Source organism: Mustela lutreola, chromosome 7 (assembly GCF_030435805.1).
Source record: "Mustela lutreola isolate mMusLut2 chromosome 7, mMusLut2.pri, whole genome shotgun sequence".
NCBI lineage: Eukaryota > Metazoa > Chordata > Mammalia > Carnivora > Mustelidae > Mustela > Mustela lutreola.
This window is the reverse complement of record NC_081296.1, coordinates 4,434,990-4,461,377: the sequence shown is the minus strand read 5'-3', so window position 1 is coordinate 4,461,377 and position 26,388 is coordinate 4,434,990. Positions and strand designations below refer to the sequence as shown.

Sequence of the window (26,388 nt, the reverse complement as noted above, 5' to 3'; positions counted from 1 at the left end):
GAGAGGGAGGCTGCTTAAACTGACATAACTCAGCCAGAAGGGGATGTTCTATCCGCCCCCCACCCCCACCCTCCGCCTCTTGATTTCCTTCCTCTGCCAGCCTGGAATGTGGGCACAGTGGGTGGAGCTCCAGCAGCCTCTGGTACCACGAGGCAGCCTTGAGGATGAAAATCACATGCTGAGGACAGGCATTGTGGGCTCTCCAGGACACTGTGTTGCCATAAAATCCAGACTTCCCGGCCCTGAATGCTTTCAAGGGAAAAACACCAGCCCTTTGATGTTCCTAGAAGCGACACACACACTCCATCCTCCGGACTTTGCTTGACTAGCTCCTCGGCCTGGAGCATTCTCTCTGCAGATAGCCATCCAGCTGGCTCCCTCCCTCCCTCTGGCTGCCTGGCAGGAAAGCACTGAGAACCTGAGACTTAAGCCTCTCTTGACCACCTGCTTATGACAACACCCATACCCCCCAGTGTCCCAGAGACTCACTGCTACCTCACACGTGGTCTGTCTTCCTTGTCCCTCTGCTTATGGTCTGTCTCTCCTACTGGAAAGGCCCCCTACAAGGCTGAGGGTGGGTGGTTCTGTGCTCTGCTGCATCTCTTGTGCCAAGAACAGTGCTCGACACAGAGGGGGCTCCCGACAAAGATTTCAGGAACGAACGGATGGCATGATCTGACGGACAGCCTCTGAACGCTCAGCCCCGCTCCCTGCTCTGCCGTGAGGTCCGTCATCTCAAGAGAAGTCATCGTGGACCAGGAACCCAGCTTGGTCTGGGGCAGCCTTTCTTCCATGGGTAGGGCTCACTCTCCCGATTCTCGTGGGCTTACAAGGGAAGCAAAGAGAGCCACCAGCCCCTTTTCTGGTCTGAGTTTGGGCGTGTGTGTCCACAACCTGGGGGCTCTGCCCAAGGCTTATAATGTGCTGAGACAGCCACAGAGCCCGTGGACCAAGTCCTTACCTCACGTACCCTCATGAGTGAGCCCCCAAGGAATACTGGGTTCATGGGGTGCTGTGACGACTTTAGGTGTCGACCTGGCTGGGCCATGTTTGGTCCAACATTGGTCTAGATGTTGCTACGGAGGCGTTTTTCAGGTGAGATTAGCATTTGAGTGAGTGGACTTTTGAGTAAAACTCTCCATAATGTGGATGGGCCTCATCTAATCAGTTGAAGGCCTTGTGAGAAAAAGGCCCGATCTCCCCAGAGCAGCAGGGAATTCTGCTCCACACCACCTTCAAAGTCTTCACTAGGTCTCCAGCCTCCTGGCCCACCCTGCAAATTGTGGATTTGTCAGCCTCCACAATCACACGAGCCACATCTCTGTACACCTAGGTATCTTCCCGTTTGTTTCTCCGAGGACCCTAACTAGTGCAGGCGCCACTCTCTTCCACGCCCCAGGGGTCGTGTGATGGGAAGGACGCGGATGCGCATCACTCAAGAATGAGGAAACAGAACAGTGTCTCTCAGGAGTCCCCTGGAGCAGATCAGGGGCACGAGTGACGCTCACACACCACGACGGCACAGGCACAGAGTGGGAAGGCCGAGCACACGGACTTTATTCACCCCTGCATGAAGCACCAGGCCCACAGCCCCACGGACAGCCGCTGACGCCCAGACAGGGTGGGGAGCTCCTCACGTCCAGCAACGCAGAGACGGTCACGCGGGCGAGAGGGCGGGCAGCACTTTCCCGGCACACTGGCCAAAGCCGATGCGGTACCCGTTCCCCTGGCAGTGTCCTGGGACGGAGAAGGACAGGGTTAGCCACGAGGCTGCCGGGCTCGGCGGGAGCACAGCCCGAGCCCAGTCCGCTGGGCCCAACGCAGGAACGACAAACACATATTTTCAACGGAAGAACCACCGTCCCCAGAAGCCGAGCAGAGCCACGGGGGAACGGAGAGGCACTCCAGGCACGGCCTGCCATCAGGGGCCCTCAGAAGCACGGGTTTCGCGGCTTTCCTGATGGGGGCCACCCCTCCCCCAAGGGGGCTTGGGTTCAAAGCCCCGGTCTGCGAATGCACCAGAGGCCACACTGCCTGAGTCCCACAGACGCCTGAGGTTCAACCGACGTGGGCTTCAGCCTCCGATCCCACTTCTACAGGAGGAGGGAAAGGCTGTAGGAGGGGGCATCTGGAGAGCAGGGAGGCCTGGCTAGATGGGAGTTAGAGGGCGCGGTGTGCGCGGTTCCGAGAGGCCAGTGTGGAGGAGCCGGGAGCATCTGAGCTGGGATTTGAAGGGCCGGTAAGAGCTCACCACCGCGGGGACAGTGCTGCGCGGCACGGAGCCCCAGGCCGAGGGCGCGTGTGCTGCCGCGTGAGCCCCAGAGAGGCTGCCTACAGGGAGCCCTGACGAGCCGTGTTAAGGACTCTGAGCCTGATTCTGAGGCCACTGCAGCTCAGGGAGGAGTTTCCAGCAAGACATGACAGTACAGCTGTGTTTTAAAGGGACCCCGGGGGCAGCCCCAGAGAGAAGGCGGATGGAAACGCCCAGACTTAGGACGGTCAGGCCTCGGCCCAGGCCACTCAGCCTGCATCGCCTCCCCCCAGGCCCTGGGCCTCCTGGAGACCAGAGCAGGTGAGGGGGTGGCGCCAGGGGCTCCCGCAGGGGCTGGCCATGACCTTGAGTCACACCAACCCACCGCCAGACACCCCCACCTGCTGGAGAGAGGCTCCGCGTCTGGGGCTGGGCCTTCTGGCGCCTGGCTGGGATACGAGGGGACAAGGTCCAGCACCCGTGAGAAAACATAAACATCAAAGCGACCAAGTCAGAACGGCAGCCTCTCCCGAGGGCCTTCCTCCCGGCGAGCCGCAGGAACTGACGCCCGTCCGCCTCCCTGGCGCGGTCCGTCACACGGCCCCTGCCCTGGTCCCACGAGGGCACCACTGACGCGGTCCGTCACGCGGCGCCTGCCCTGGTCGCGGCCCCTGCCCTGGTCCCACGAGGGCACCACTGGCGCGGTCCGTCACGCGGCCCCTGCCCTGGTCCCACGAGGGCACCACTGGCGCGGTCCGTCACGCGGCCCCTGCCCTGGTCCCACGAGGGCACCACTGGCGCGGTCCGTCACGCGGCCCCTGCCCTGGTCCCACGAGGGCACCACCCACCTCCTGGACACAGACCATGACTCCATCGTCTCCCTTCCCCACCGGCCGTCCCCGTGGGCAAGGCCGGCCACACCCTCCCACCGCACACTGCACAGCGGGTGGCCGAGATGGGTTCCCCCCAACAGTGCTGCTGACGGTGTGGGCCGGGTGTCCCCACTAGCGAGGCTGGCTGTGCATGGCGGGACGCTCAGCGGCATCTCAGACTCCTGCTCATGACAACCAAGGTTATCTGCGGACCTGCGGGATGTCCCGAGGGCAGAGCTGTCCTGGCTGAGCCCACGGGGCCAGAGGACAAAAGGAGCCACACCTAGCCTGGGAGGGACCCCAGAGCATCCACAAGCCCCCAGGATGCTGCTCCCGGGTCTAGAGAGGAGAAGCTGGGACAGGTGTGTCCATGCAGGGGTAGAGGGACCTGAGAGGTCAGAGCCAGCTCCCCTGCCTCTCCCCTGCCACCACCAACTCTGAGAGCGAAGGTGAAAGCATTACCCCCCCCCCCCCTTCTCTGGAAGGGCTGGACCTCCCCAGCCCTCCCTGGACACTGAGCTGTGGCCCACTCCCCGCTCCATCCCACCAACGGGGGTGCAAATCCATGGTGCAGCCCAGTCCCCCAGCTTCCCAGAAGGCACCTCCAGGTACACACTGTCCCTGACAGCAGAGCCCAGGGGGCATGGGACCAGCCTCAGGGAGCAGCGCCGGGCCTGAAACCAGGGGTTTCTCTGCCACTGGAGCATCAGGAGGGCCCAACCGCATCACGGCAGAGAACCAAACCAGAGGAAACGACCTCGGAAAGCAGATGGGGGAGGGTCGCGACCTTTGCGGAGGGCGACAGTGGTGGGCTTTGTGTCCCAAGGCCATTGGCTGCATTCTGGGACGGCCACCTGCACACCGTGTGGCTCTGGTCCAAGTCCTTGACCGCCCGGGACCTCCAAGGGCTTCTCTGTAAACCAGAATAACGGCACCGCGGGAGCCCCGGTGGCGATGCGTGTGGGGAACACGCGGCTCCTGGCCCGCGGCCCGCGCCCCGTAAACCACCGCGCTGCTGTGTTCCTCGTGCAGCTCTGCGTCTGACGTCAAGATTACCCCCAAGAGCGATGGGCTCAGGATGGGGCTGATTCTACACGTCACGTTCTCCTTCTCTATGTTCCTGGGGAAACGGTCCAAAGTAATAGATACCAGGGAAGAGTCTGTATCAACACCGGAAGAAAGGAGATCCTGCAGGGGATGGGGCTATGGGGGCCAGGAGACATGGGGGGAAGAATAGTGGGGCACGGTCCATGGACGGGGGAGGCCTCCTCGCCCAAAAGTGGGCCACGGAGGGAGCACGAGGATGGACACCGTCTGCGGGGCTCACGGGGGTTGGGGGAGCACGGAGCAAGAGTGGAGAGCAAACAGACGCACAGCCTGAGCTGCGGGGCTGCAAGGGAGTGGTGTGGCTGCACCGATGGGGGCTGAGACCCTCCCACAGCCACATGGGCCCCTGGCTGGTGCCGCTGCCTGATGGCTGGTGGGGGCCCCGGGGCAGGGACAGGGAGCTGAAGCTGCCATCCCCTCCTCTCCCATTCCAACTCCCTCCCCACCCAGAACTCCAGAAAACGCTTCGGGCTTGGTGCTCTAGCCCCTAAAGGAGGACCGAGGGCCTGCAATGGGTCCAGAAGCATCAAAGAAACCCTGGAGATAAGACTGGCCGCAGACAGGACCGTGGCCACAGAGAGGTCCACAGCCACGGAGAGGACCGGTGCTGCACCCCAGCTTCCCGCCAGCAAGCAACCCGCCGGCTGTCCACCTGAGCTCATTGCTCTATAACCCGGGGCAAGCAGTCCTGGGCCGGGGGCTCCCGTGAGTGTAAGACGGAGTCCGGGCGGCGTGCACGCTACGACAGGGTTGGCCCCGGCAGGTTCTCAGCAAACCTCCGCGGAGCTGGAGTCCGGCCGTGACGGGGCCGTGGGGACGGTGAGGCCCGAGCTCTGCCTGCACCTTCTCTACCAGCTCCGCATCGCTTACTCAAGCGACAGCGCACAACTCCCGCTGTGCGTCCACACACAGTCAGCCTGCAGAGACCCGCGGGGCCGCCGCCGGCCCTGGCAGCATCGTGCAATCGGCTGACCGATGACCCCGAAGAACTCGGGCGCTCGGCTCTGGAGCCCGGACCGCCCCTCACACCGCACTTTCTGCAGGCGTGAGTAAGTTAGGGTCCTGGATGTGGGGATGACCCTGGCGGGCCCTAAAGGCCATCACGAGCGCGTCACCGAGACGGGAGCCGCGGAAGAATCCGGGTGAGGATGGATGGAGAGAGTGGAGGGATGTGGCCGCAGGGGGCACCGGGAGCCACCAGCAGGCGGCTGAGGCCGGAGCGGGTCCTCCCCGAGAGCCACTAGAAGGAGGGTGCCCTGCCTAAACTTGGGTTTCAGACTTCTGCCCCCCGGAACTGGGAGAGAGTGAATTTCTGGTGTTTTAAGCCAGCGGGTGTGTGGCCATCTGTGACAGCAGGAAGGAGTCCAAGCGGCTAGTCCAGCCGGGACACACACGCACACAATTAACCGGAATCCGGTGTCCTAAGGGTACAACCCGGGCTGAGTGAGATGGGAGCCCATGGGCACGCAGGTGTCCGATGGGGCTCCCCCAACGGCAGGGCAGCATCAGAGGGGCGGCAGGTGCACACCGGAAGCAAGAGGCCCCAGGGAGCCAGGAGGCGGCCCGGAGCAGACGGGGGACGGGAGCGCAGACCTGAGGCCGGTGTCCAGCGGCAGGACACACGCCGGCAGTCCCGGCACGGAGGGGTGGCTTGGGGCGGGCAGCTGCACAGAGGTGTGACCCTCACCAGGTCCTTGACCCTCCTGGAGTCTGCTGCCTCGTCTTTATTTATGGACATTTTATAAGATTTCATGTGTCTGTTGGAGACAGAGATCATGAGAGGGAGGAGGGTCAGAGGGGGAAGCAGGCTCCCCACTGAGCAGAGAGCCCCGTGCGGGACTGGATCCCAGGACCCGGAGATCATGACCTGGGCCGCAGGCAGATGTTGAATGACGGAGCCCCCAGGCACCCCTGTTCCTTCGTTCTCGCACACCTGCTGTGAGGCCCCTTCTGGGGGCCGCTCAGCACCCTGTACCCACAGAAGGGGGTCAAGAGGCGGCCCACAGAAGAGACAGCGGCCCGAGGACGGGGCCAAGGAAGTAGGGCGACAATGTGGCACTTGGCGTGCGAGCACGGGCACTGGGCGTGCCCACGGACCCGCACGCAAGCGTTCTCAAACACGGGTCTGGAGAGACGCGCGATGCTGAGAAGGGAAGCAAGGGCTTCGGAGTGCGTCAGGGTCCCGACGAGCACTGCCGCGAGGGGACCTCCGTCCCAGCACCTACTGGCAGCGAGGCCCCCGGCACGCGATTGAACCCTGCCAGGGGCTCCCGAAGACCAGACCCTGCATCTGCCTTACTCATGACTGGACCCCAGAAGGGGCCTCACAGCAGGTGTGCGAGAACGAAGGAACAGGGGTGCCTGGGGGCTCCGTCATTCAACATCTGCCTGCGGCCCAGGTCATGATCTCCGGGTCCTGGGATCCAGTCCCGCACGGGGCTCTCTGCTCAGTGGGGAGCCTGCTTCCCCCTCTGACCCTCCTCCCTCTCATGATCTCTGTCTCCAACAGACACATGAAATCTTATAAAATGTCCATAAATAAAGACGAGGCAGCAGACTCCAGGAGGGTCAAGGACCTGGTGAGGGTCACACCGCCAGTGGGACCTGGGGTGCACTCGGGACAGAGGGCGCTGCGGGTCATCGCGGGGCCTTCCCCTCGAGTGATAACATCTGGCAGGCAGAGCGGCCTAGCTCAGCCCGGTCACAGGACACGGGGTCCTGGCATGGCAAAGCCCAGAACCCCGCGGGGGCCTGCCACTGCTCCCCAGTTCTGCTCCGGAGGAAGGGAGGCAGTGTGGGACTCCCAGGGTCTTTCCGGTCCCGGGATCTGAGGGTTAAAGTCCCCAGTGCCCCGGGGCTGGGGGGAAGGTCACGAGAAGCAGACGTGGCCTGGGAAAGCCAGAGAGGGGATGAGATCTGACGGAGGGGCCGTCCTCACCAGTTATGATGACTTCGTCGCCGTCCAGTAGAAACTTCCTGGTGTGTCCGTCCCCCAGGTCAATGGCCTTTGTTCCCCTCCACGACAGCTCCAGCAGGGACCCGAAGCTCTCCGGCTCCTTCGTCGCAGCAAGGGGAGGGAAGCCTCACATGTACTTACATCTCGGTGAGCGTGTCGGGGGCAGAGCGGACGCCTGGCAAAGCCGAGGAGCCCTGGGCAGGGACAGGGTGCTGTGCCCCTCAAAGACCCTGCCTCGGTGGGACCTCTGCCCGTGCCCTGCTGGCATTGTTCGGAACTCCGGCAGCACTGGAACAGGGTGCCCAGGCCTCTGCCCACCCCGGGGGCTGCAGTGAGTGAACCCGACGCCCTCCCACTGGGAAGAGATTTCCCATTGACCCGCAGGCTGCGGTCAGGACCCGGCAGGAAGCGACAGGCACAGGCACCATCCCCTAAGGTTCTATGACTCTTCCATGGGCTCATGGTGGCACGGGGGGCCCAGGGCAATCACAGAGGGGCCATCTCATCCTGGGAGGGTGCATATGAGCCAGTGATGGCCAGACGCCACGGCCACTCCCTGACTCCCCCATGTGTCACTCTGTCCCCCAAGCAGAGGAGACAATGTCTCTAGGTCTGCACCTGGCAAGGAAACCCCTCATGCACCGCACCCCAGATGAAGCTGTAGAAGGAGGAGTTGTAAGATGTGGCCCAGGGGTTGGGGGGAAGCTCCTTCTGCAGGACGTGCTCAGGGCCTCAGGTCTGTGTGCAGAGTAGGCTGTCTACGCGAGCAGCGCCCAAGGCTCAGAGACTCACCGGCCCGCTGATGGTTCCAGAAGCCAGCAGGTCCCCAGGGCGCAGGTTGCAGCCGTTGACGGTGTGGTGGGTCAGCTGCTGGAGCATTGTCCAATACATGTGCTGTGGGCAGGGACACAGGGACAGGGAGGTGGCTCACCCCAGTCTCCTGGTTGGCAGTTGCACAGTCACCCATGACAGACGGCCTCCCCTGGGCTCTCTCCCGGTGCCCCAACCAGCTCACCCCGGTCATTCACAACAACCACGAGCTGTCCTCCCGGGATCCCCCCTCCCCTCGATCCAGGCTGTGCTCTGGCCTCAGCTCCCCTGCTCCCTCAGGCATCCCCAGCCGGTCTTCTCCAAGAAGGCCGACCTTCTCCCTGCTCAGATGTTCAGTCTACAACCTGCCCATCTGCCTGCTGCCCTGTGAATACCCTGGGGTCCCGAGCTGGCGTGCTTTCGAACCTCAACAAGCAGAGGCTTCTCTGCCTACCCCCGCCCCCATACTCCGTGTCTACCCTGTCTCCCTGGCTCTGAAGACCAGAGCCAGCAGGATGTCAGGCGGGCCTGGGAACGAAGGAACAAGAAGGGGGCTCCGCCTGGGGAAGGGGGCCGAGGACCACGGGGCCATCCAGACGCTCAGAGGCAGTGCCCGCCCACGCCTCTCCGTGCCCACAGCCGCTGAGATCTGCCGCTCCTGGAACCACATGTCCAGATGCAGGAGAACTTGGAATGGGCTCTTGCCCCCTGATGTCTGAGCTGCCTAAGGAGCCCAGAACAAGGCCCCGTTAGAAGGGAGACTACAGGAGGCAGGACTCTGTTGCTCGGAGAATGCTCACGTGTTCGGAAAACACATGAAAAGGTGCCCAGCTGTGTGACTCCCTAGCGAGACGCAAATGCCTCGCTCAGGGCTTGGAGCAGCTCGAGGGCCAAGGTGCAGGGCAGCCCCACCGGGCTGGACGAGCAGCGAATGGCCGCCAGGAGGGGACGGGCTACGGGGGTGTGCGGGCTGCCTCGAGCTCCTGGGGACTGCGTCTGAGTGTAGACACCTATGGGCTGTGCGAGCCAGCGGCGGCGCTCCTGGACACACCCCACCGGAAAGTGCCCGCGCACCCATTTCTGTACTGGATTGTTCCCAGGGAGTCTGTCCTCGCCCCAGAGGAAAACAACGCGTGCGTCCACCAAGCATGGAGCGGAGAACCGGTGCTGGGCTGTCTCCGGAGACAGAAAGTCCGGTGGACCTACAATAACGGACCACAGCAGACGGCAGCGCCACGAGGACCAGCCGCCCGGCCCAACCGCACGGCCACAACTCGGGAGCAAGGGAAGCCAGAGGGAAGAGAGCGCACGCCGTACCCTCCGATTCCATAAAACTGAACAGCAGACTGAGTTCACGGTCCCCTTGCAGGGGGAGGGGGTGAGATGACATGACTGGAGGTGGGGGGGGGCGTGGAGGGCCTGCAAATCTCCCGTTCCCCAGCCCGGCTGCTGGCCATGCAGGGAGGTTGACTCTGAATTTGTAGGTTTTCCTGCGTGTGTGTTCCGCTTCGATGAGAAGCTCGGTTAAAGCAGATGGAAGTCGCTCGGATCAATCCATTCCCCACCAGGACAGAAGAAGCCCATGGACCCTACATGAACATCGATCACTCCCCCAAGGAAATCACCAGTCATGTCCACATGGCCTACATCTGGAGGGGTCTCCGTGGCCTCGTGGTCTATTTGGAAAGGAATAGGGCCACAGAAGCTCCAGCCCCATGCACTGAGCCATCACCATATCCCAGCATGGAAGCAAGCCTCCAGTTCCTTCCCGGAAGGACGACCCCACCTCCCACCCTTCCAAGAAGCGGTCAGCCCGGCTTCAAAGCTCACCTTAAAATTGGACTTGCACACCGTGGCTGCCCGGCTCATTCCTTCTCCTGTTGGAAACACAAGCAGTGTCAACAAGGGGACGTGACTCCTTGGATCAGGGAGGGGGACCACTTGTAAGGTAAGCGGTTCTGTGGCCCGTGAAACAGGCAGCTCACAGCACATCGGAGCGGGGACCTGCCCGGAAGCGAGCGCCGGGACACCGTGTGCAGGTCGGAGCCTGTCTGCCTCTCCCCAAGACGGGCAGCGCCAGGCTCACGATGTACGTCAGCAGGATTTATGAACCAGGCCGGGACCCCAGGCCATTAGCCGTGCTCACACCTAGAAAACCCTTTACTTCCTCAGAAACCTTGGCCCTGGCTTCCCCTTGAGACTGCACAGAACAGGTGTGCTCTTTGGCCGAGGTCAGGTCAGGGTCCCCATGCCTACCCTGGGCCAAACCTGTCACCCAGATCCCAGCTGGGGCCGTGAGAACACCACATTCAGGATTGCGGCAGGGACAGCGTCTTGGAAGCCATCCCTGAGCTCAGTTCTCCCCCTCTAGATCTTTCTCTGTCTCTGGACACCACGCCTCCTTGATAATCATCCCGACCCCCACTGGGCATTCCCCTGGATGTTTCTAGGCAGACAGATGAGCCCAAGACAGAAATGGGCCCCAGAGAGAGTCGGTGGGTCGGAAGAGACCAGCCTAGATCCAAGGACACCAGGTTTTCCTCTCAGCCTGGCCAGTAGCCCCCGAAGTGACTTGGAGTGAATCCCTTGTCCTCTCTGAGCCTCATCTTCCCACAGTGTAACATGAAAGGACAGACGGCACCCTGGGGCGGACAGACTCAGCCATGACCCGCAGAGGCAGAGCCCCAGAGCGGAGCAGAGGCAGAGCCCCAGAGCGGAGCAGGGGCGGGGCGGGGCGGGCCTGAGCCACGGCCTGCAGAGCCCCACACCTGCCACTAATGTTCTACGAAGAGCCTCCAGGGCACGCAGGCCCCACCTGCGAGGCTTTGGGAGCGGACCCAGGGTGGGGGGTGGGGGACCGCTGTGGGGCCCCAGAGAGCAGGGCCGGGCTTTCCAACAGGCCCGGGATGGAGCGTGGGGCGTGCGCAGAGGCTGGGCGGGTCCTGTCTGGCGGGCGGCGAGGGGACTCAGGCAGAGGCGGGAGGACCTGGACTCCGTGCCGTCTGGCAGCAACAGGCCGCTGATGCCCTGTGGGTCCCTGTGGTGTCCTCTGAGGACGGGGTGCCCCACCGCTCTCCTCCCTTTGCAGGACCCCCCCGCAGCAGGTGCTGCCCTCTCCCTGCCCCGTCCCCGCCCCCCAGGGGCTCAGGAGCGATTGGGCAATAGCACACGGCCACCTGAGCCCACCACGGCCTTGGACACACCACCCGACTCCATGGCAGTACCTTTCAGGGCGACGGAGAGGCTGATGTCGAACGTGTAGGGCCGGTCGTGGCGCAGATACGGGAGGGGCTTGGGGTCCTATGAGGGCCGAGCACAGTACAGGGGCTGCTGACAGATGGTGCCGGCCTGGGGGGCCCCCACAGTGTACCAGCACCTGCTCCCCCAGCACGGGGCCCCCCCAGTCCCCCAGGTAGGAGACCCCCACACAGCAGAGACCAGGGTGGTCTCACAGTCCAGGCTCAGGAAAGAAGCCTGGGGAGGACCACCCACAGCTCAAGGGCACAGGGGTCAGACCAGAACTGTCCCCAGAAAGCCAGGGAGCAGGCCCTGTGGAGGCAGCCCCACAGCCAGGCGACGGAGTCCAGACGGCCGCCCACACACCGCAGTGTCCCCGGACTCGCAACGCACGAGTAATCTGGGGTGACTGTAACAGTTACGGGTTTCTTTTTATGATTAACTGGCTGGCTAGTGACACAGGCAGGGATATAAAGCAAAAACAAACAAAAAACCCTTCCTTTTCTAAATACATTACTTGAGTTTGAAAACGGGACCTGCTTTAAAAGAAAACTTCGAATAAATAACAGGCCCCGTGGAGACCGTGTTGGGCAGGGCCGGCTCCCAGGAAGGTGGACAGGAGAGGGGCAGGAGGGATGCAGCGGGGGCCGCGGGGGGGCTGCTTCAGGAGGAATCAGCTCGCAGGGGGCCTCCAAGCTCTGAGCACAACAGATGTCAGTGTGGGAGGGCAGTGCGGGTGCCGGCGCCCCAGGAGGAAGTTGCGGGGGCAGCAGAGGGCTGAGAGCATCCGGGCCTCGGGGAGATATGGGAGGCAGGGGACAGAGCGCGGGGAGGGGCGGGGGGCTGCCAAGTGTCCAGGAGGGAGAGGTCACAAGGCGGGAGGCCTGGAAAGTGGGGCTGAGACCAGGACCCAGGCTGGCTCCAGGCTGCACTCTACAAGTTGGGCTCCAGGGGGCGCCACCGCACAGAGAGGAATTTGGCGAAGTCCTGCAAGGTGGCGGCGTGGGCAGGACCCCTTCTCTCCCTGCCCGCTGGCCTCCGAGGACTCCGAAGGGTGCCGAATTCTGTGTTTTCCCCCAAGAGCTGTGCGGGGAGCGGGGAAAGCCCAGGCAGGATGCTTGGTGCCAGGCCTGCCTGGGGTCACAGCAAGGGGTCCCCCAGCACGTGGGCCCACGGGGGGCACCGAGCTTGGCTGCAGATGCCCACAGTGTGGACGGCTGGTGGGCAAGCAGCCGGCGAGGCAGAGGCCCCGCGGGGCAGCTTCCCGCAGAGCCCACACCTACCTGCTCCGGGTTGGGCACGACGAACGGCATGAGGGCCTCCATGGGCACCACCCACGGGGAGATGGTGGTTCCAAAACTCTTCCCGAGGAATGGCCCAAGAGGGACATACTCCCACTTCTGAATGTCCCGAGCTGCAGAAGAAGGGCCGAGCAGGGCCCCAAGGCTCTGTCCTCCCTCCACCGAGGAGCACCGGACAGAGCCCGACCCCAGCCAGGCTGCCCAGGACCATGGGGACCACGGGCAACAGCGTTCAGGGCCAAGGACAGAGGTCCTTTGAGGTCACTGCGCCGGATTACAACAAAGAGAAGGAGCAGGCAGGCATCCCCCCAGGAAGGGGCTGGAAGCTCATCCTTCCCCGGGGGTGAGGGGGTGGGAGGGAGGCGCGGACTCAGACACTCGGCACAGGGGTCAGGAGCCGCTGCGACGGTGAGCTGCTTTAGTCTGAAATCTCTGCCCAGCGACTAACTATAGTTAGTCTGAGCCCCAACGATCCCTGTGAACGGGGGCACACAGGGCTGCAGCACCCAGTGGGGGGTGGGCACAGAGGTGCTCGAAAATGTCAGTTTTGTCTCCAGGTAGCTTCCAGGAACACCAGAGATCAGAGCAGGGCGGTAACTGGCCCGGGACTCAGAGCAGAGATGTCTGCGTGACCCCTGAGCCACGCTCCCAACCTCTGGCCAGCACCAGACCCCGAAACCATCCACGGCTGCTGAGACACGGCCAGCACCCAGACTTCAGCCAGAGCAGGGCACGCACAGGGAGCCTGGCCTCAGGACGCGCCCTCCCCAGTAATTACCACTCCAGTCGTTCATAAGGACCATTCCAAAAATGTGCTCATGGGCCCTGGAAATGGGGATCGGCTCTCCAAAGTTGTTCCCAGGGCCTACAAAGAAAGCCTGACGCGGGGGAGAAGTTGATCAGTGGGGGCACTGGCCTGGAGGGCGGAGTCAGGCATCTCCAAGCCGGGCCAGGGACCAGGACTGCCCCCGGGGACCCAGGTAGGCTATGAATCCGTTGCATTTCTAAGTCATGAATGTGCCTGAGCGGACAACGGGTCACCCTGGGAGAGTGGGGACCACCCACGGCCTCCTGACCACTCTGGACCCTGTGACTGCCCTGCTCCCCCACCCCCAGCAAGCCCCCGGCCGCTGTGCCCCTTCTCTTGCACGTCTGCACCCACCCCCCACGCTGCCGTTCAGCTATGACGTGAACCGACATGCATTTCTGCATCACAGCTACGCCGGGCTTATGGGGGACAGAAATCCCGGGGTGTATAATCGTATCAAAAAAATATCAGAAGCCGGCCTCCATAACGCAGCCAGGAGGGCCAGAGAGGGCATCCCCCACGGCCCCCACCCCGCCACCCTCCCCCTCTGCAGAGGCGTCCCCAACACGGTGTTGGGAAACCAGCAGAAGCCGGAGACACCATCACAGGGAGAAACGGGGAAAACAGAGGGCAGACACACACAGAACCGGCTGTGACATTGGCAAGACCTGTCAGTTTGATTTGTTCTGTGATAGTGTTTCAACACAGCAAATCTTTCAATCGAGATTCAAAAATTTAAAAAACCAGGGGCACCGATTTCTGCAGAATCTTAGCACCACTGAGAGTGGGTTGTTCGTGCTCCCCACCCTGCACCGTCTCCGCACATCGCTCGGCCTGGTGTCCACCGCCAACAGGACCAACACAGGCGGGGCGGCAGCCTGCAGGCCCCCTCAGACCCACCCTGTTCCCCCCTGCCTCTCTGGCGCCACCAGGCTGGCCCACTCCTCTCGGGGTCCGCAGGGCACCCTTGCCGCAGGAAGCAGGGGGCTGGCTGGGAAGGCCTTGCTGTAGGGAAGTGCCCACGCATTCCTGCCTCTGGGTGGAACCCATGGAGAATCACAGGGCAGGACCGGAGGGACAGGGATCCAGCTTGCCTCCAGCCAGCCCTGGCTTCCCACAGCCCCACCCAGTGGCCCCACAACCCCTCCTCCTCCACCTGCTGTCTCGGACACTCACAGGTCCCCAGGACGCCACCTGAAACCACAGGTGCTGACGGTGGGAAGGTGGGAATTCCCTGCCGCCCACCTGCCTGCGCGTGCCCCCACGGGGCTCCGCTCCTGCCCTCTCGCTGCCCACAGAGCTGCGCCAGAGTCTTCCCGCCTGGTCCAGCTCCTCCCCTGTCACTGTCTTCGTCCCCCCGCCGTGGGGACTTCCCAGAGTTCAGCACCCCTGGTAGAGTGCCCAGCCCTGCAGTGTGGGGGGTGCTCGGGGATGCATGCCAGCGTCCGGGGGCGGAGACGACGGTAGGTGCCGCCCTGCGGGACGTGACCCCTGGGGAGAGCGTGTGGAGGGTGCTCGGAGGCTCTCCGTGTTATTTCTTACAACTGAGTGTCATTCTACAAGTGTCTCAAACAAAAAGCTTAATTTAGAACCTGCAGGTCTGAAACAGCCACGGTCCTGACATTACATGGGCCCGAGCTCCACTGCCCGGTGGGTGGGGCCGGGGGGAGCAGGGTGGGGCAACCCCGTCGCACAGAGTCCGTCCATACAGAACACACACAGTTGGGATGAGCAGGTGCAGACGCCTGGCTCCTGCGGAAATACAGGGCCTGCCTCGGCCAATCACTCCCTAACCCTGCTTCCCGCGTGTCTCTGTCAAAGGGCACCTTGTCCATCGTCCGCTGGTGACTCAGGAACAGAACGCCGGAGCACCGCCCAGCGCTCTGATTCCCTCACTCGGGGCGTATCCGCCCGAGAGCCCTGCGACTCTGTGGGGACTGCGGGGGACGTGGCCGGTCACCCCTTCGCAAGTTCACGAACACGAAGGCAGGGGAAGGAGCCCGGGCGGCCCTCCCGGGGAGCGCGGCTGCGGTGGGACACCCACACGGAGACCGAGGCCCGGCTTACCATCTCCAGCTCCAAGTCCAAGAGCCTGCAGGCGCCGTAGACGGGCGGCTTAGCTGGAAGGGCGGCAGGAGAGAGAGGCTGTGGTGGGGGCCGGGCCCATGGAACCGGCCACGTGGGCACACGGAGCGGACACCAGTGAGGCCCGGGCGCTGGGGCCACTTACAGTCGTCGGGTCTCATCTGGCCCATGGGCCTGCGGATCGGGGTGCCGGACACCACAACGGAGGAGGCGCGGCCGTGGTAGCCCACGGGAATGTGCAGCCTGACGGGGGGGGGGGGGGAGGCCGACCATTACACGCCACAGAAGAGATTTCGACAGTTTCCAGAATCAGAAACAAAAAGGAGTGCACACACATACACGTGGTTCCAAAGCCCAAAGGCCGCCCCAAGCATCCATCCACGGGCCAAGGGGTAAGCACAGTGTGGTCTACACACGCCGTGCACAGGGACCACCGTGAGCACAAACGCTGGAGGAGGGGCTGGCCCCCGCCCTGACTCAGGGGAGCCGCGGCGACACCGTGCTGCCGGCTCGGAAAGGCTGGCACGAGTCTGCTTCAGAGCCATCGTGGACAGCGGTGCACCCAGTGCCGGGGAGGGGCCGGCGAGCTAGTGCTTCACGGGGACTCAGCTGTCCCAGATGAGAAAGTTCTGGAGGTCAGCTGCAGCCTCCCAGAGCTGGAGAAGCAAGGGCACAGACTGTCCCCCGAGGGCTCTGAAGGGAGCACAGCCTGGCCAGAACCTCAGCCCCAGGCCGGCCCCCAGAGCCCCGAGGGCTCCATGTCTGTTGTCAGAAGCCACCGGTTTAGCGCAGTCGTGCGGCTGTCCAGGAAGCAGAACCAGGACTACAGGACAGAACCGCGCGGACAGGGACATTCCAGGTGGGCTGCACGTCTAAACCTGTGCCATATAAGGCTCCAGGAGGTGCACAGAGCAAAGCAGACTATCTCCCAAGTCCTTGGGCTGGATAAAGCCTCAGGACGGCAGGAAAGTGAATGTCATTTAAAAAGATGACGGACATGTTCAAGTTTACGAGAGTGTAAAGCTTCTGTGTGGGGAAAGACAGCCAAGTAAGAGGACGCCACGCCGGGAGGAAGGATTTACTCTGCTCCACAGCGAAGGGTCCGTGTCTATGACCTGCAGAACGTTCCTCCAGACTAATGAGAGAGCAGGGACTGCACCGAGAGGCGGGCAGGGAGAAGGCCAGACGTGTGGGAGAGTATGGAAAACCGGCAAGAGTTTGGCCCCTGGGGGAAGGGAGTCAGAGGGTGGGCGCACCCACACCCCGCGTGGTAAAGGACACGTGCAGAGAGTGAGAAGGGCATAGCCGTGGGCCGCCTCACCTCCGACACCGGAGAGAGGCCCGTTCGCTCCCACCTGTGGGTGGACACGGCCCGGCTGCCCCACTCGGCCCGGAGCCTGTACCCCAGAGCCTGGTCTGCCCCGGACTCGCCCGCCCTGCTCTGCGGCCTTGGCCTCGCCGCTGCACATCTCTGGGTCATTAACCTGCTGTCTCAGTCCCTCGGCCTCCCTCATCTCGATTCCGAGGGACGTCCCCCGCCACCCCAGGGGACAACACAGCATCTGGCTCCCTGTTCCCAGTGGGGTGTGGCCTTGACCTGGGAGTCAGGAGCCGCCCCTGGCCCCGTCTGTCCTCGGGCAAGCGCACCCTCCTCAGCCTGCTTTTGCCCCACGAAACGGGGCTAACAGTGGTCCCAGCCTCGGAGACCCCAGCAGCCCCCGTGCGGATCCCAGAAATGAACTCGGCTCACGCTGTGGGCTGACCACACTTTGGCAAAGAGCACGGGTGCGCCTGAGGCACAGAGAAAGCTAGGGTGCGAGGCGTGCCCACAGAGCCGTGATCCACGGCTTACGGAGGAAGGAGCCTAGAAGGGCCACACATGCTCGGGGACGGACCTCCGGCCCCTGTTCTCTGGAGGAAGGGGCCTGGAGGACAGAGGGGCGGTCCCTCTGAGGTGGGACGTGGTGGGTCCCTCACCCCACCCTGGTTTCTTGACCCTGGGAAACGGGCTGCTGGAAGGGGAAAGGCCGGCTGTGCGCTGGGTGCGCCCCGGGCCCCGACACACCAGTTAGGCATCAGCGCGTTCTCCTTGCCGCGGAACATGATCCCCACGTTGGTGGCGTGCTGCCGGGACGAGTAGAAGTCCGTGTAGTCACCTGCAGGGGAGACACGAGAGGTCCCCAGGGTGGCCGGCTGCCCGGCACAGGGAGGGTCGGGCTCAGAGACGGGACCACCAGGCGTCTGGGCCACGCCGGGTCCCGGGAGCATACCCCAGCCGCGCAGTCCAAAGCCCCGCTCCAGATGCCGCACAAATGGGCCTCACTCACGGTTTGTTCTGAACCACGAGGAACAAGGAGCCAAGACTGAAAGAGACCACGGACACCCTCCCCCTCCCGGGGCTTCCCGCCTCACCGCTCCCGGCCCAGGGCTCTGCTCCCCACGCCTCTGCTTGAGCTGCACCTGCTCCCTGTTTGTCTGGGCCCAAAGCCTAGCAACACTGTGAGGACCTTTCCCTCACTCCTTCTGGCCGGACTGATCCAGGAGGGAGAGGAGGAGGCGGGGGAGGAGGGACAGGTGGCGGAGGGGAGGGAGGAGGGGGGGGGCAAGGAACGGAGGAAGAGGGGGAGGGGGAGGACACAGGTTCTATGGCCCCGAGGCGGAGAAGGGGGCGCACTGCCTTCACAGTCCGACCCCAGAGGTAACAGCCGAGGGATTCTTGGGAAGAAGAAATCCGTAACCAAAACCAAGAAAGGTCACACCCAGGCCCCACCCTACAGGGCACGAAATGACCAAATAAAGTGCACTATCATGGTGGGCGTCCGGCTGGCTCGGGGAGGGTACGCGTATGACTCTTGATCTCAGGGCTGTGAGTTCAAGCCCCACGTTGGGGGGTAGAGATTACTTAAAAATAGAATCTTTGGTAAATAAATACATAGATAAGTGCTTATCCCGATCCCGATCCCAGCCCTAAAGGGACGTGCTCCCTTTGCCCCCGCGGGGGTCACCGTGGCCCTCGGCAGACATTCCAACAGTAATCCTTCAAAACGCTGTGAGACGGCGTCTTCTGAGCCATGACAAGGGATGGCCGCATGTCCCTGCGCCCACTCGGGAGGAACTCAGGGCTGCGTACTCCGCCGTAAGACCCCACCCAGGGCCCTGGCAGGAGCCCAGCACACAGTGGTCCCAAGCAGGTCCTCACAGAGCTCCCACTGCCTGCCTGTCTTCAGTAGCTGGTGTACGTCCACATCCTGATTGCGGGCGGGGGGCTGGCAAAGGTGGCGGACAGGAAGACGCCCCACCCTCCCGGGACAGGCACGCGATTCCAGAGGCCCCGCCAGAGTCATGTGCACGATGCCGCTGAACGGTTCACTCCAACGTCACCCAGTTGGTAACTTGTGTGTTACATGTATTTTACCCCAATTCAAACCCATTTCTGTAAGACCGCCTTAACGAAAAGCTCGTTTCTCCTTAACAAAAAGTAAAGGCTCCAGGAGACACAGGGAAGGAGTTCAGGTGATGCTGGGATGGACAGGAAGGCTCATGTGCAGCGTGAGGCCGTCCCCGTGAAGCCTCTAGGAGAGGTGGCACTAGAGAGACGGCGGGCGCCTGGCTTGGGCGCAGGGCCGAGGGGCTGGTGTCTCAGGAGCGGGCGGGGGCCGGGCTGCAGCCGTCCCGCAGGCCCCGTCCTCACAGGGGGCGGGGACTTGCCCCCACAGGAGCTGCCCAAAGGAGCAACACAGGCGGCAGGAGGAGGAGAGCCCTTGGAAGGTAGCAGCGGCTGCGGAGCCAGGCGAGGAGGGCGGCTTGACCCGTGCACTGTGCTCTGCCCCTTCAGCTGCTTTAACCCGCACACCCTAGGATGGGGTAGGGCCTGACGCACGGACCCGTCCTTCGAAGGACATTCCCCACCAGGAAGGCCCGCCGGACGCTGTGCGAGGACGCAGGCTGCAGAGACAAACGGGGCAGGCACAGCACAAGGCCTGCCGCAGCCCCGCAGTCCTGGGTTCCCGAAGCCCGAACAGGGGCACCAGCACCCAGAGGATGCAGGGCCTCTCTCTGCTTCAGCTAAGGGAGTCTGCACAAGGGCAACTGGCCGACTGAAACCTCCACAAGACCCCCTGCCGGGGGCTCCGCCGGGGGTTCTCCAGGACCCTCTTTCCTCAAACCCCCGACTCAGACTCACAGATGAGCTGGGAGCATGTCCTGTGGCTTCGAGGACAGAGCGATTTGCTGTCAAGGGAGCCAGTGCTAACTGCAAATTCCGGCAGCCGGCAACCCCCCACGAGGGCTCTGGCTTTCAGACTAGCCTGGGTCCGTGAAGGGCAAGGGGTAGAGCCCTGGACCCCGCCCCATTCCCACTCCCGCCAGGCAGCCCTCCAGCCATCCTGGTCCCCTGAGCGGCTCCCGTGCAGGGACCCTACGTACCTATGGCGGCCGGCAGGTGCATCACAGCTGAAGCCTGGGCAGTGAACGCCCTGTAACACAGAATCGGGGCCTTCAAGGTCAAGTGCGAGAATCAGGGCCTTCAAGGTCAAGCGCAAAAGGAGAAGGGGGGTCCCTGCTCTGGCCGTCCACCGCAGGCTCGGACCGAACCAGCCCGGGAATCCTGCTCTTGGTCTCTGGCGAGCACCCCAGGCTGGCCAGGGTCCAAGCAGGCTGCAGCAGGCCTCCTGGGGAGGGCCTGGGCCCGTAAGAGCCACGATGCCTCCTCTCTAGAAAACGAGCCAAATTACTCCTTCTCTGAGAGCCACGCATGGACGCGGAAGGTGCTGACGCAGGAGTGGGCCAGACCCAGCCGGGACCCTCCAGTCCAGCCACGTGGAGCCTCCCAGTGGGCCCAGAGCCCCACCGCCAGCCTGCAGCGGTGGCTCACGATGGCCGTGACCGCACTGTCCCCTCCTCCCCACCTGCCCCCGTCACATCCGCGTGCCCCTCACCGTCTCCGAAGCTCCGTGTCGTCCCGGAGCCTGGCGTGGCTGGCGGACAGCAGGTTCTGCAAGAACGCTCTCGCCTCCTTCCAGGCAGCCTGACCCAGGCCCATGAAGCTGTTGAGGGTGGGCTGCACAGGGACAGAGAGGGGGGACGGCCCATGGGGGAGGCTGGGAGAGGGGCTGGCCACCTTCGGGGCCCTCACACAGCCAGGACTTTCTCTCTGGCCCCTGGTTTGCACACGATTGGCAAAGCCTTGGAGCCACAGTGCTGGGTGCTGCCAGGGACCACCGAAGGCGGCTGTGTTCCTGTCCCAGAAGCATACCCTCCATCTGCGGGGGCTCAGTCCCCACGCACCCCACCCCCTACGCGGGGCAGTTCTCAGCCCTGGCGCCGTGAGAGCAGCGGCACCATGGTCTCGGGGCTCCGATCCTAGTAGCCACGTGACATGGGAGAATCGTGGCTTATTTTCGATGAAAGCCCCACCAGGTACCGAGGATCCGGTCCTGCGCCAGAGGGACGGGAGACGTGTGGAGCTTTCCGCACATGGGACGTGCTCGGTAAACTCTGTCCTCCTTCCTGACCCGTGGGACGGACGGACGGCACAGCACCTGGCCATTCCCACGGCCGTAAAGTCATGTCCACCCCACAGGGCCGTGGACTTGAGACTGCCTCCCGGCTGGTGCCGTCTGTCACAAACGCAGCCGACGCACCGCATCAGTGTCCTACCTGATCGAAGACATCCTGGTGTCTGGAGAGGACAGGCCCCGTGAAGAGGTGCTTAATGACACTGAGGTCCAGGATCTGGTCGCCAATGGCCACACCGATCCTTGGCCTTGGCTGGAAGGGAGACGTTTGGTCAGCGCTGGGGAAGGCCTTGGCAGGCATGATTCTTTACCCGAAAAATCTGGCTAGTCAGGAGCCCATGGGGCCCCCCTCTAGATGGCCCTCTAAGGAGAGGGACTGAGGAACTGGGTCCTTAGCGCCTGGGTCCCAACTCCCTTTGTCTCCCAGTGGACTGAACTGCCCCAGGGATCTCTGCTTGGGCAGAACCGGTGACCCTCTCTGCTTCCAGGACAAGGAAAGAATCTATGTTCACTGAATGGGAAATAAATCCAACATCCCTTGGAGAGGGGTTAGGTGCAAGAGGCCTAGTCCAAGCCCCTTACAGAGGCAAGTCCCCAGGGAAGTTCCTCGGGTACTGCTTGAATGCCTCTGGTGATGAGGAGCTCACCACCTCACTGAGCAGCAGGATTATTTCCCGGGATTAACTGAGGCCCTCCCTCAGGGGAATTTCTTTGCACAGCAGAGCAGAGTGTCCCAGGCACAGGGCTGAGGGCCAGGAGCTTGGATAAAAGAGGCCTGCTCTGGCTCAAATGGGACGGAGTCAGATCATGAGGGGCCACAAAGCCAAGCTGCTGAGAACATGTGGGCCCCGACATAAAATCCAGCTGCATCTCTGACTCCTGGCCCTTGCTCCTGAGCTTTGCTGATCAACAAGGAACCAGAGACCCAAGCACCGCTGAGCTCCCAGCTCTCCCGGGTGGCCAGTTCTGCCATTTCAGCTCCAGAGAGCCTAGAGGTGGGATGACAGGCTGGCCTTCTCCTCACTGGCCGCTCATTTCAGCAGGATTCGAGGAGGTGGCCATCTCCTGGTACCCGTTGGGCCCTGGGACTGGGGCAGACAACAGCCACACAATGACCCAGCCCTGCCTGGGGGCCTGGCTACTCCTTCCAGGCGGCACTTCTGACTCCTCGGGCCCCAGCCTCCCCCTTCGGCAGATGGCAACGCACATGATGGATGAGCTCCTGGACCCCAGTGGCCACCCTCTGTGGGGTGTGCACAGCAGACCCTGGAGCCATGTTCTGACCTTGGCCCCAGGCCCATTGAAGGTAGGAAGGAGCCAACGCGAGAGCAACCTCCGACACCGGGTGACAAGCGCGGGGCCAGCTTCCCCGGCTGTAAGCCGAGCCCAGAGCGCCCTTGTGTGCCCCTGACCTGAGGACAGGGGTCAGTCTACTTTAAATGCCAGGGAAAGGGGCACCTGGCTAGCTTCGTCGGTAGAGCTTATGACTCTTGATCTCGGGGTTGTGAGTTCGATACCCACGTTGGGTGTGGAGATTGCTTAAAAAGGAAATCTTAAAAAATAAAAACTGAAAACAAAACAATGCAGAGAGTTGAACTCTTTAGTGCTGGATGGGAAGTGGCTCCTGGCCAGGATCCAGGACCCGAGTCCCCACCGCTCTGTCACTCACCATACTGTCCTTTGGGACGAGTCCCTAGTCCTCTCAGGGCCCAGGGTCCCCTGCCTCATGTGAGGGAGACAGATTGGGAAGAGAGAGCCCACAGGTCTGACTGCGAGAGAAAGCACATGCATTGCCTCCAGATTCTCTCCCACAGACCACGTTCAGAGGAAAGCTTTACCCCATGCCCAGGCTGATGAAGACAGAAAAGCACGGGGTTGGGAAACTCTCCCACGTGGGGTCCAGCCCCAGTTCTGCTTCTTACTGGCTGTGAGACCTGCAGCAGGGCTCTTTCCCGTTCAGAGCCTCAGTGCCCCCCTCCATGAAATGTGGACAGTAACGGAATGGCAGGTTTGCTGTGGGAGTTCAATTCATGTCTGTAAATCTCTTATCTCGAGGCCACAGGGCCGACATCCATTCAGATAAAAACAGTTAGGAAGCTTCACCTCCACACCAGGAGGACACAAAGGTCACTCAAGCACCGAGGACAGGGGTAGGATGGGTGCCAACTGTCCAGAAGCAAAGGCGTGGGCTATAGGTTTGGCTGGGGGTGCAGCAGGGAGCCGGATCAGAGAGGTGACACTGAGGCTGAGTCCTGAAGAGGGGGAGGGAATTAGACCCACACAGGGTAGAAGGAAAAGTATTCCAGACAGAAGGGACAATCCCTGCTAAGGTCCCGAGGCAGCAAGATGCTCTTAGAATGTTCCAGGAACTGAATGGCAGCCAGTGTGCCTGGGGCCAGCAGAGGGCCAGCAGGCAGAGGCAGGGCCAGACTACAGGGAGTCTAACCACTCGGCCATGGGCTGCAGACCACCAGGGGCGGCGTCCCCATAGCCAAGGCCATCATTCCCACCTTCACAGACAAAGCCTCCTGCGTTCTACCAAAACCCAAGCACCCTGAGATGGCGGGAGGGTGTCTTGTGTCTGTGATCCCCGACCCCCTCCCAGAGTCTGGCCCAGAGTTGGGGTTCTCAGGTGTTCCCTGAATGAGAGAATGAATGCAGGAATGACAGGAGCCTTGACGAGCAGACCAGTCTGGAGAGGCAGCCGCGACCCTGCCAAGCCCACCAAGGGCAGGACAGCTTCAGGCGGTCTGCCCCAGGAGGATGCCCTGAGCCTTCCAGAATGCCCAAGGGGCAGCGTGCTTTTCAGAGGCCATGGGAAGGGACTCTGTCTCCAGCCTCTTCAGTGGCTGTCCTTGCACATTCTAACTGGCCAACAGCAGGGGCTCAGATTCAAAGGCCACCAGCCACCCTCCAAGGGGCGTTCATCCCGGTCATCCCATCCCGGAGTCCTTCGGAGTCATCTGCCCTAGAGCTTGGAACGAGTGTGGTTGGCTAACATGGGTCAAGGGTTAACCTGCCTCATTGTATTCCTGTCCCTCCAGGGGACCAAGAGTTAACTTTCTGGGCCTTGCAATGTTTGCTCAGGCCTGGCCATTGTGAAACCACACATGGCCTCTTGTAGGCCATGCATTTGCTGCACACAGGCCCACAGAAGGCCCGTCACTTGGGGTCAAAGGTCTGCACTAGGGGAAGGGGCAGACTGCCAGCAGCTTCACTTAGCAAATATTTCCTGAACACTGCTGGGAGCGGGCAGATTCTGGGCTTCTGTGGTTTACAGAGCAAAACATACCGTGAATAAATTCAAGGGAACCTGCTGTCCCTCCATAGGGACCTTCTTGCAGATTTGCTGATAAACCCCTAGTTTTCAAAGATTTCTTTGTACCAATCCGACCACACTTACTAAGTGAAAGCTCCTTCTTCTGTCCATAAGGCTCCTTTTGATCAGCAAGGGAATGCCCAGGAGTCCACCCTCGAGCTCAAAGAATTCTAGCTGGAGGGAGATTAACTTGACATCTTCTAGCTCAAGGCCAGCAAAGGACTCATCAGTCTAAGCTACTAAAAATGCTGAGGACCTCAACATTTTCCCAATCCTAGTTTAAGGGTCTAACCTGCGAGATGAACAGTGGCCATAACACAGTGTCTCAGGGGACAGTTAACAAACCGACATGACTCTGGAGGAAGCAGTAAGACCTGGGGCTTCGACTGCTCAGCAGCACTAATCGGGCATTGGGGCACCTGTAAGGCCCAGTCGGTTAAGCATCTGCCTTCAGCTCATTGAGCCCCACAGCAGGCTCCCTGATCAGCCGGGTCTCTGCTTCTCCCTCTCCCCCTGCTCCCCCCTCAACGCCCCCCCCACCCCCCCACCCCCGCAGCTCGCTGCTCTCTCTCTCCCTCTCTCAAAAAAATTAAAATCTTAAAACAACCCTACAAAACAACAACTGCACTTGCTCTGCTAGCCTGGGAGAGCCAGCGGCAGGTTCATTCCGCATTTAATCCCCGCACACGCCCGCACAAACTGAGGCCCAGAGGCTCTATGATGTGCCCATCCAGAAAGTTACCAGGACCCACATACGGACGCACATACGCTGGGCGCCAGAGGCTCCTCCAGAGACCGCCCCAAAGCCTCCACCCGCCCCCTCTCACTCCCTCCTGCCCTCAGTGACCTCGGGCAAGGGGCTGCCTCCGCGGGGCGCGTCCATCAGGGGAACCACGGCCCTTCCCCACCCCGTGACTTCGGGGCCCTCCGCGGGGCGCGTCCAGCAGAGAAACCAGAGACCCGCGTCCTGCCTGCTGGGCACTGGCCACAGGTTTCCCGGACCGGGGCGAGGGTCCCAGCGGAGGCGGCACCCTCCCGTCCCCGCCCGGAGGCCGAGTGCGGCAGCTCACGTTGCCTGGGGTGGAAAAGACGCCGTAAGGCAGGTTGTGGATGGGGAAGTCCGAATCCTCGGCCACCGCGACGAAGGACATGCTGGTCAGTAGTGAGCAGGGTCTCCGGCTGCACTCAGCTGGGTCAGGCGGGATCGCGCCCCGGGGCTTCTGCTCTCGACCCCAGGCCCCGCCCCCGAGGCTCCTCCCCCCATGGCTCCGCCCCCGCGCCCCCTCAGGTCCACTGCGGCCCCGCCCCCTCGACCCCATGGCTCCACCCCCATCCCGCCCTCGTGGCACCAAGGCTCCACCCCTGGCTCTCCTCCCTAGGCTTCACGACTCCACCCCCGGCCCCGCCCCGTGCCTCCACCCCTGGCCCCACCCCGCCCCCCGCAGCTCCACGCTCCGCCCCCGACCCCGACCCCCGCCCCGTCCCCGCGGCTCCACCTCCCGCCCCCGACGCTCCGCCCCGTCGCTCCTCCCGAGCCCCCGCCACCCGCCCAGGTCCCGCTTCCGCCCCGAGCCCGGGGGCACCGCAGCTCCCCTCTGCGGAAAGCTCCCGGGTCCTCGCCGCCCCGCACAGTCTTCCCCGCAGAGCCCCGGCCCCCCGGGGACACGCGTCCAGCTGCGGGCCCTAGGCCCCACGACAGCATCCCCCAACCTGGCACTGGCGGCTCCGCCTCGGGTGACCCCAGCCCGACACACACCCCACCCCCCCTCCGCCTGGGCTCCGCGAAGTCCCGTGGGCGGCCCGGACTCGGTGAACGCCCCGCCCCGGGCTGGGACAGTCCAGCCGGCGTCCCGCGGACCCGGCAGCTGCGACACTCCCGCTCGGGGCCGCAGGGACCGGCGTGCCTCTGGAAGGCTGAACCTAGTGCGAGTTAAGGCTCAAGTGTAACTCACCTGCTATTTCACGTTCTGACGTCAAAATGACGCCGACAAGCTGACCTCGGACAAGCCACTTAAGCGCCTTCTGCCACGCGGGCTTTGTCCTCCGCAGGACAGTGTGGATGTCCATGGCTCCTGCTCCTTCCAGCGGATCTGAGAAGTGGCGCTCGGCACACAGGACACAGGTGC

The 26,388-nt window shown here is 62.8% G+C and overlaps 1 protein-coding gene across 1 annotated transcript; it reads right to left on the bottom strand.

The window, feature by feature from the left end:
• Window positions 1-1,530: 1,530 nt before the first annotated feature.
• Window positions 1,531-25,505, bottom strand: FAH (fumarylacetoacetate hydrolase). Its single transcript, XM_059179818.1, has 14 exons — window positions 25,333-25,505; window positions 21,086-21,196; window positions 20,365-20,486; window positions 19,853-19,902; window positions 17,493-17,583; window positions 15,573-15,670; window positions 15,410-15,462; window positions 13,313-13,412; window positions 12,517-12,647; window positions 11,221-11,296; window positions 9,827-9,873; window positions 7,979-8,080; window positions 7,169-7,286; window positions 1,531-1,737 (listed from the first exon to the last, which is right to left on the bottom strand). Exons 1-14 carry the CDS (start codon window positions 25,411-25,413, stop codon window positions 1,658-1,660), a joined length of 1,260 nt encoding a protein of 419 aa, XP_059035801.1. The 5' UTR covers window positions 25,414-25,505; the 3' UTR covers window positions 1,531-1,657.
• Window positions 25,506-26,388: the final 883 nt, after the last annotated feature.

Excerpts from the sequence above, each read along its gene's own strand:
- FAH (XM_059179818.1), bottom strand. The coding sequence starts at position 25,413 with ATGTCCTTCGTCGCGGTGGCCGAGGATTCGGACTTCCCCATCCACAAC. Across the intron at positions 20,487-21,085 it reads ACCAGGATGTCTTCGATCAG|CCCACCCTCAACAGCTTCAT; the intron begins GTAGGACACTGA and ends GTCCCTGTGCAG. Across the intron at positions 8,081-9,826 it reads TGTGCAAGTCCAATTTTAAG|CACATGTATTGGACAATGCT; the intron begins GTGAGCTTTGAA and ends CCCTGCCCACAG.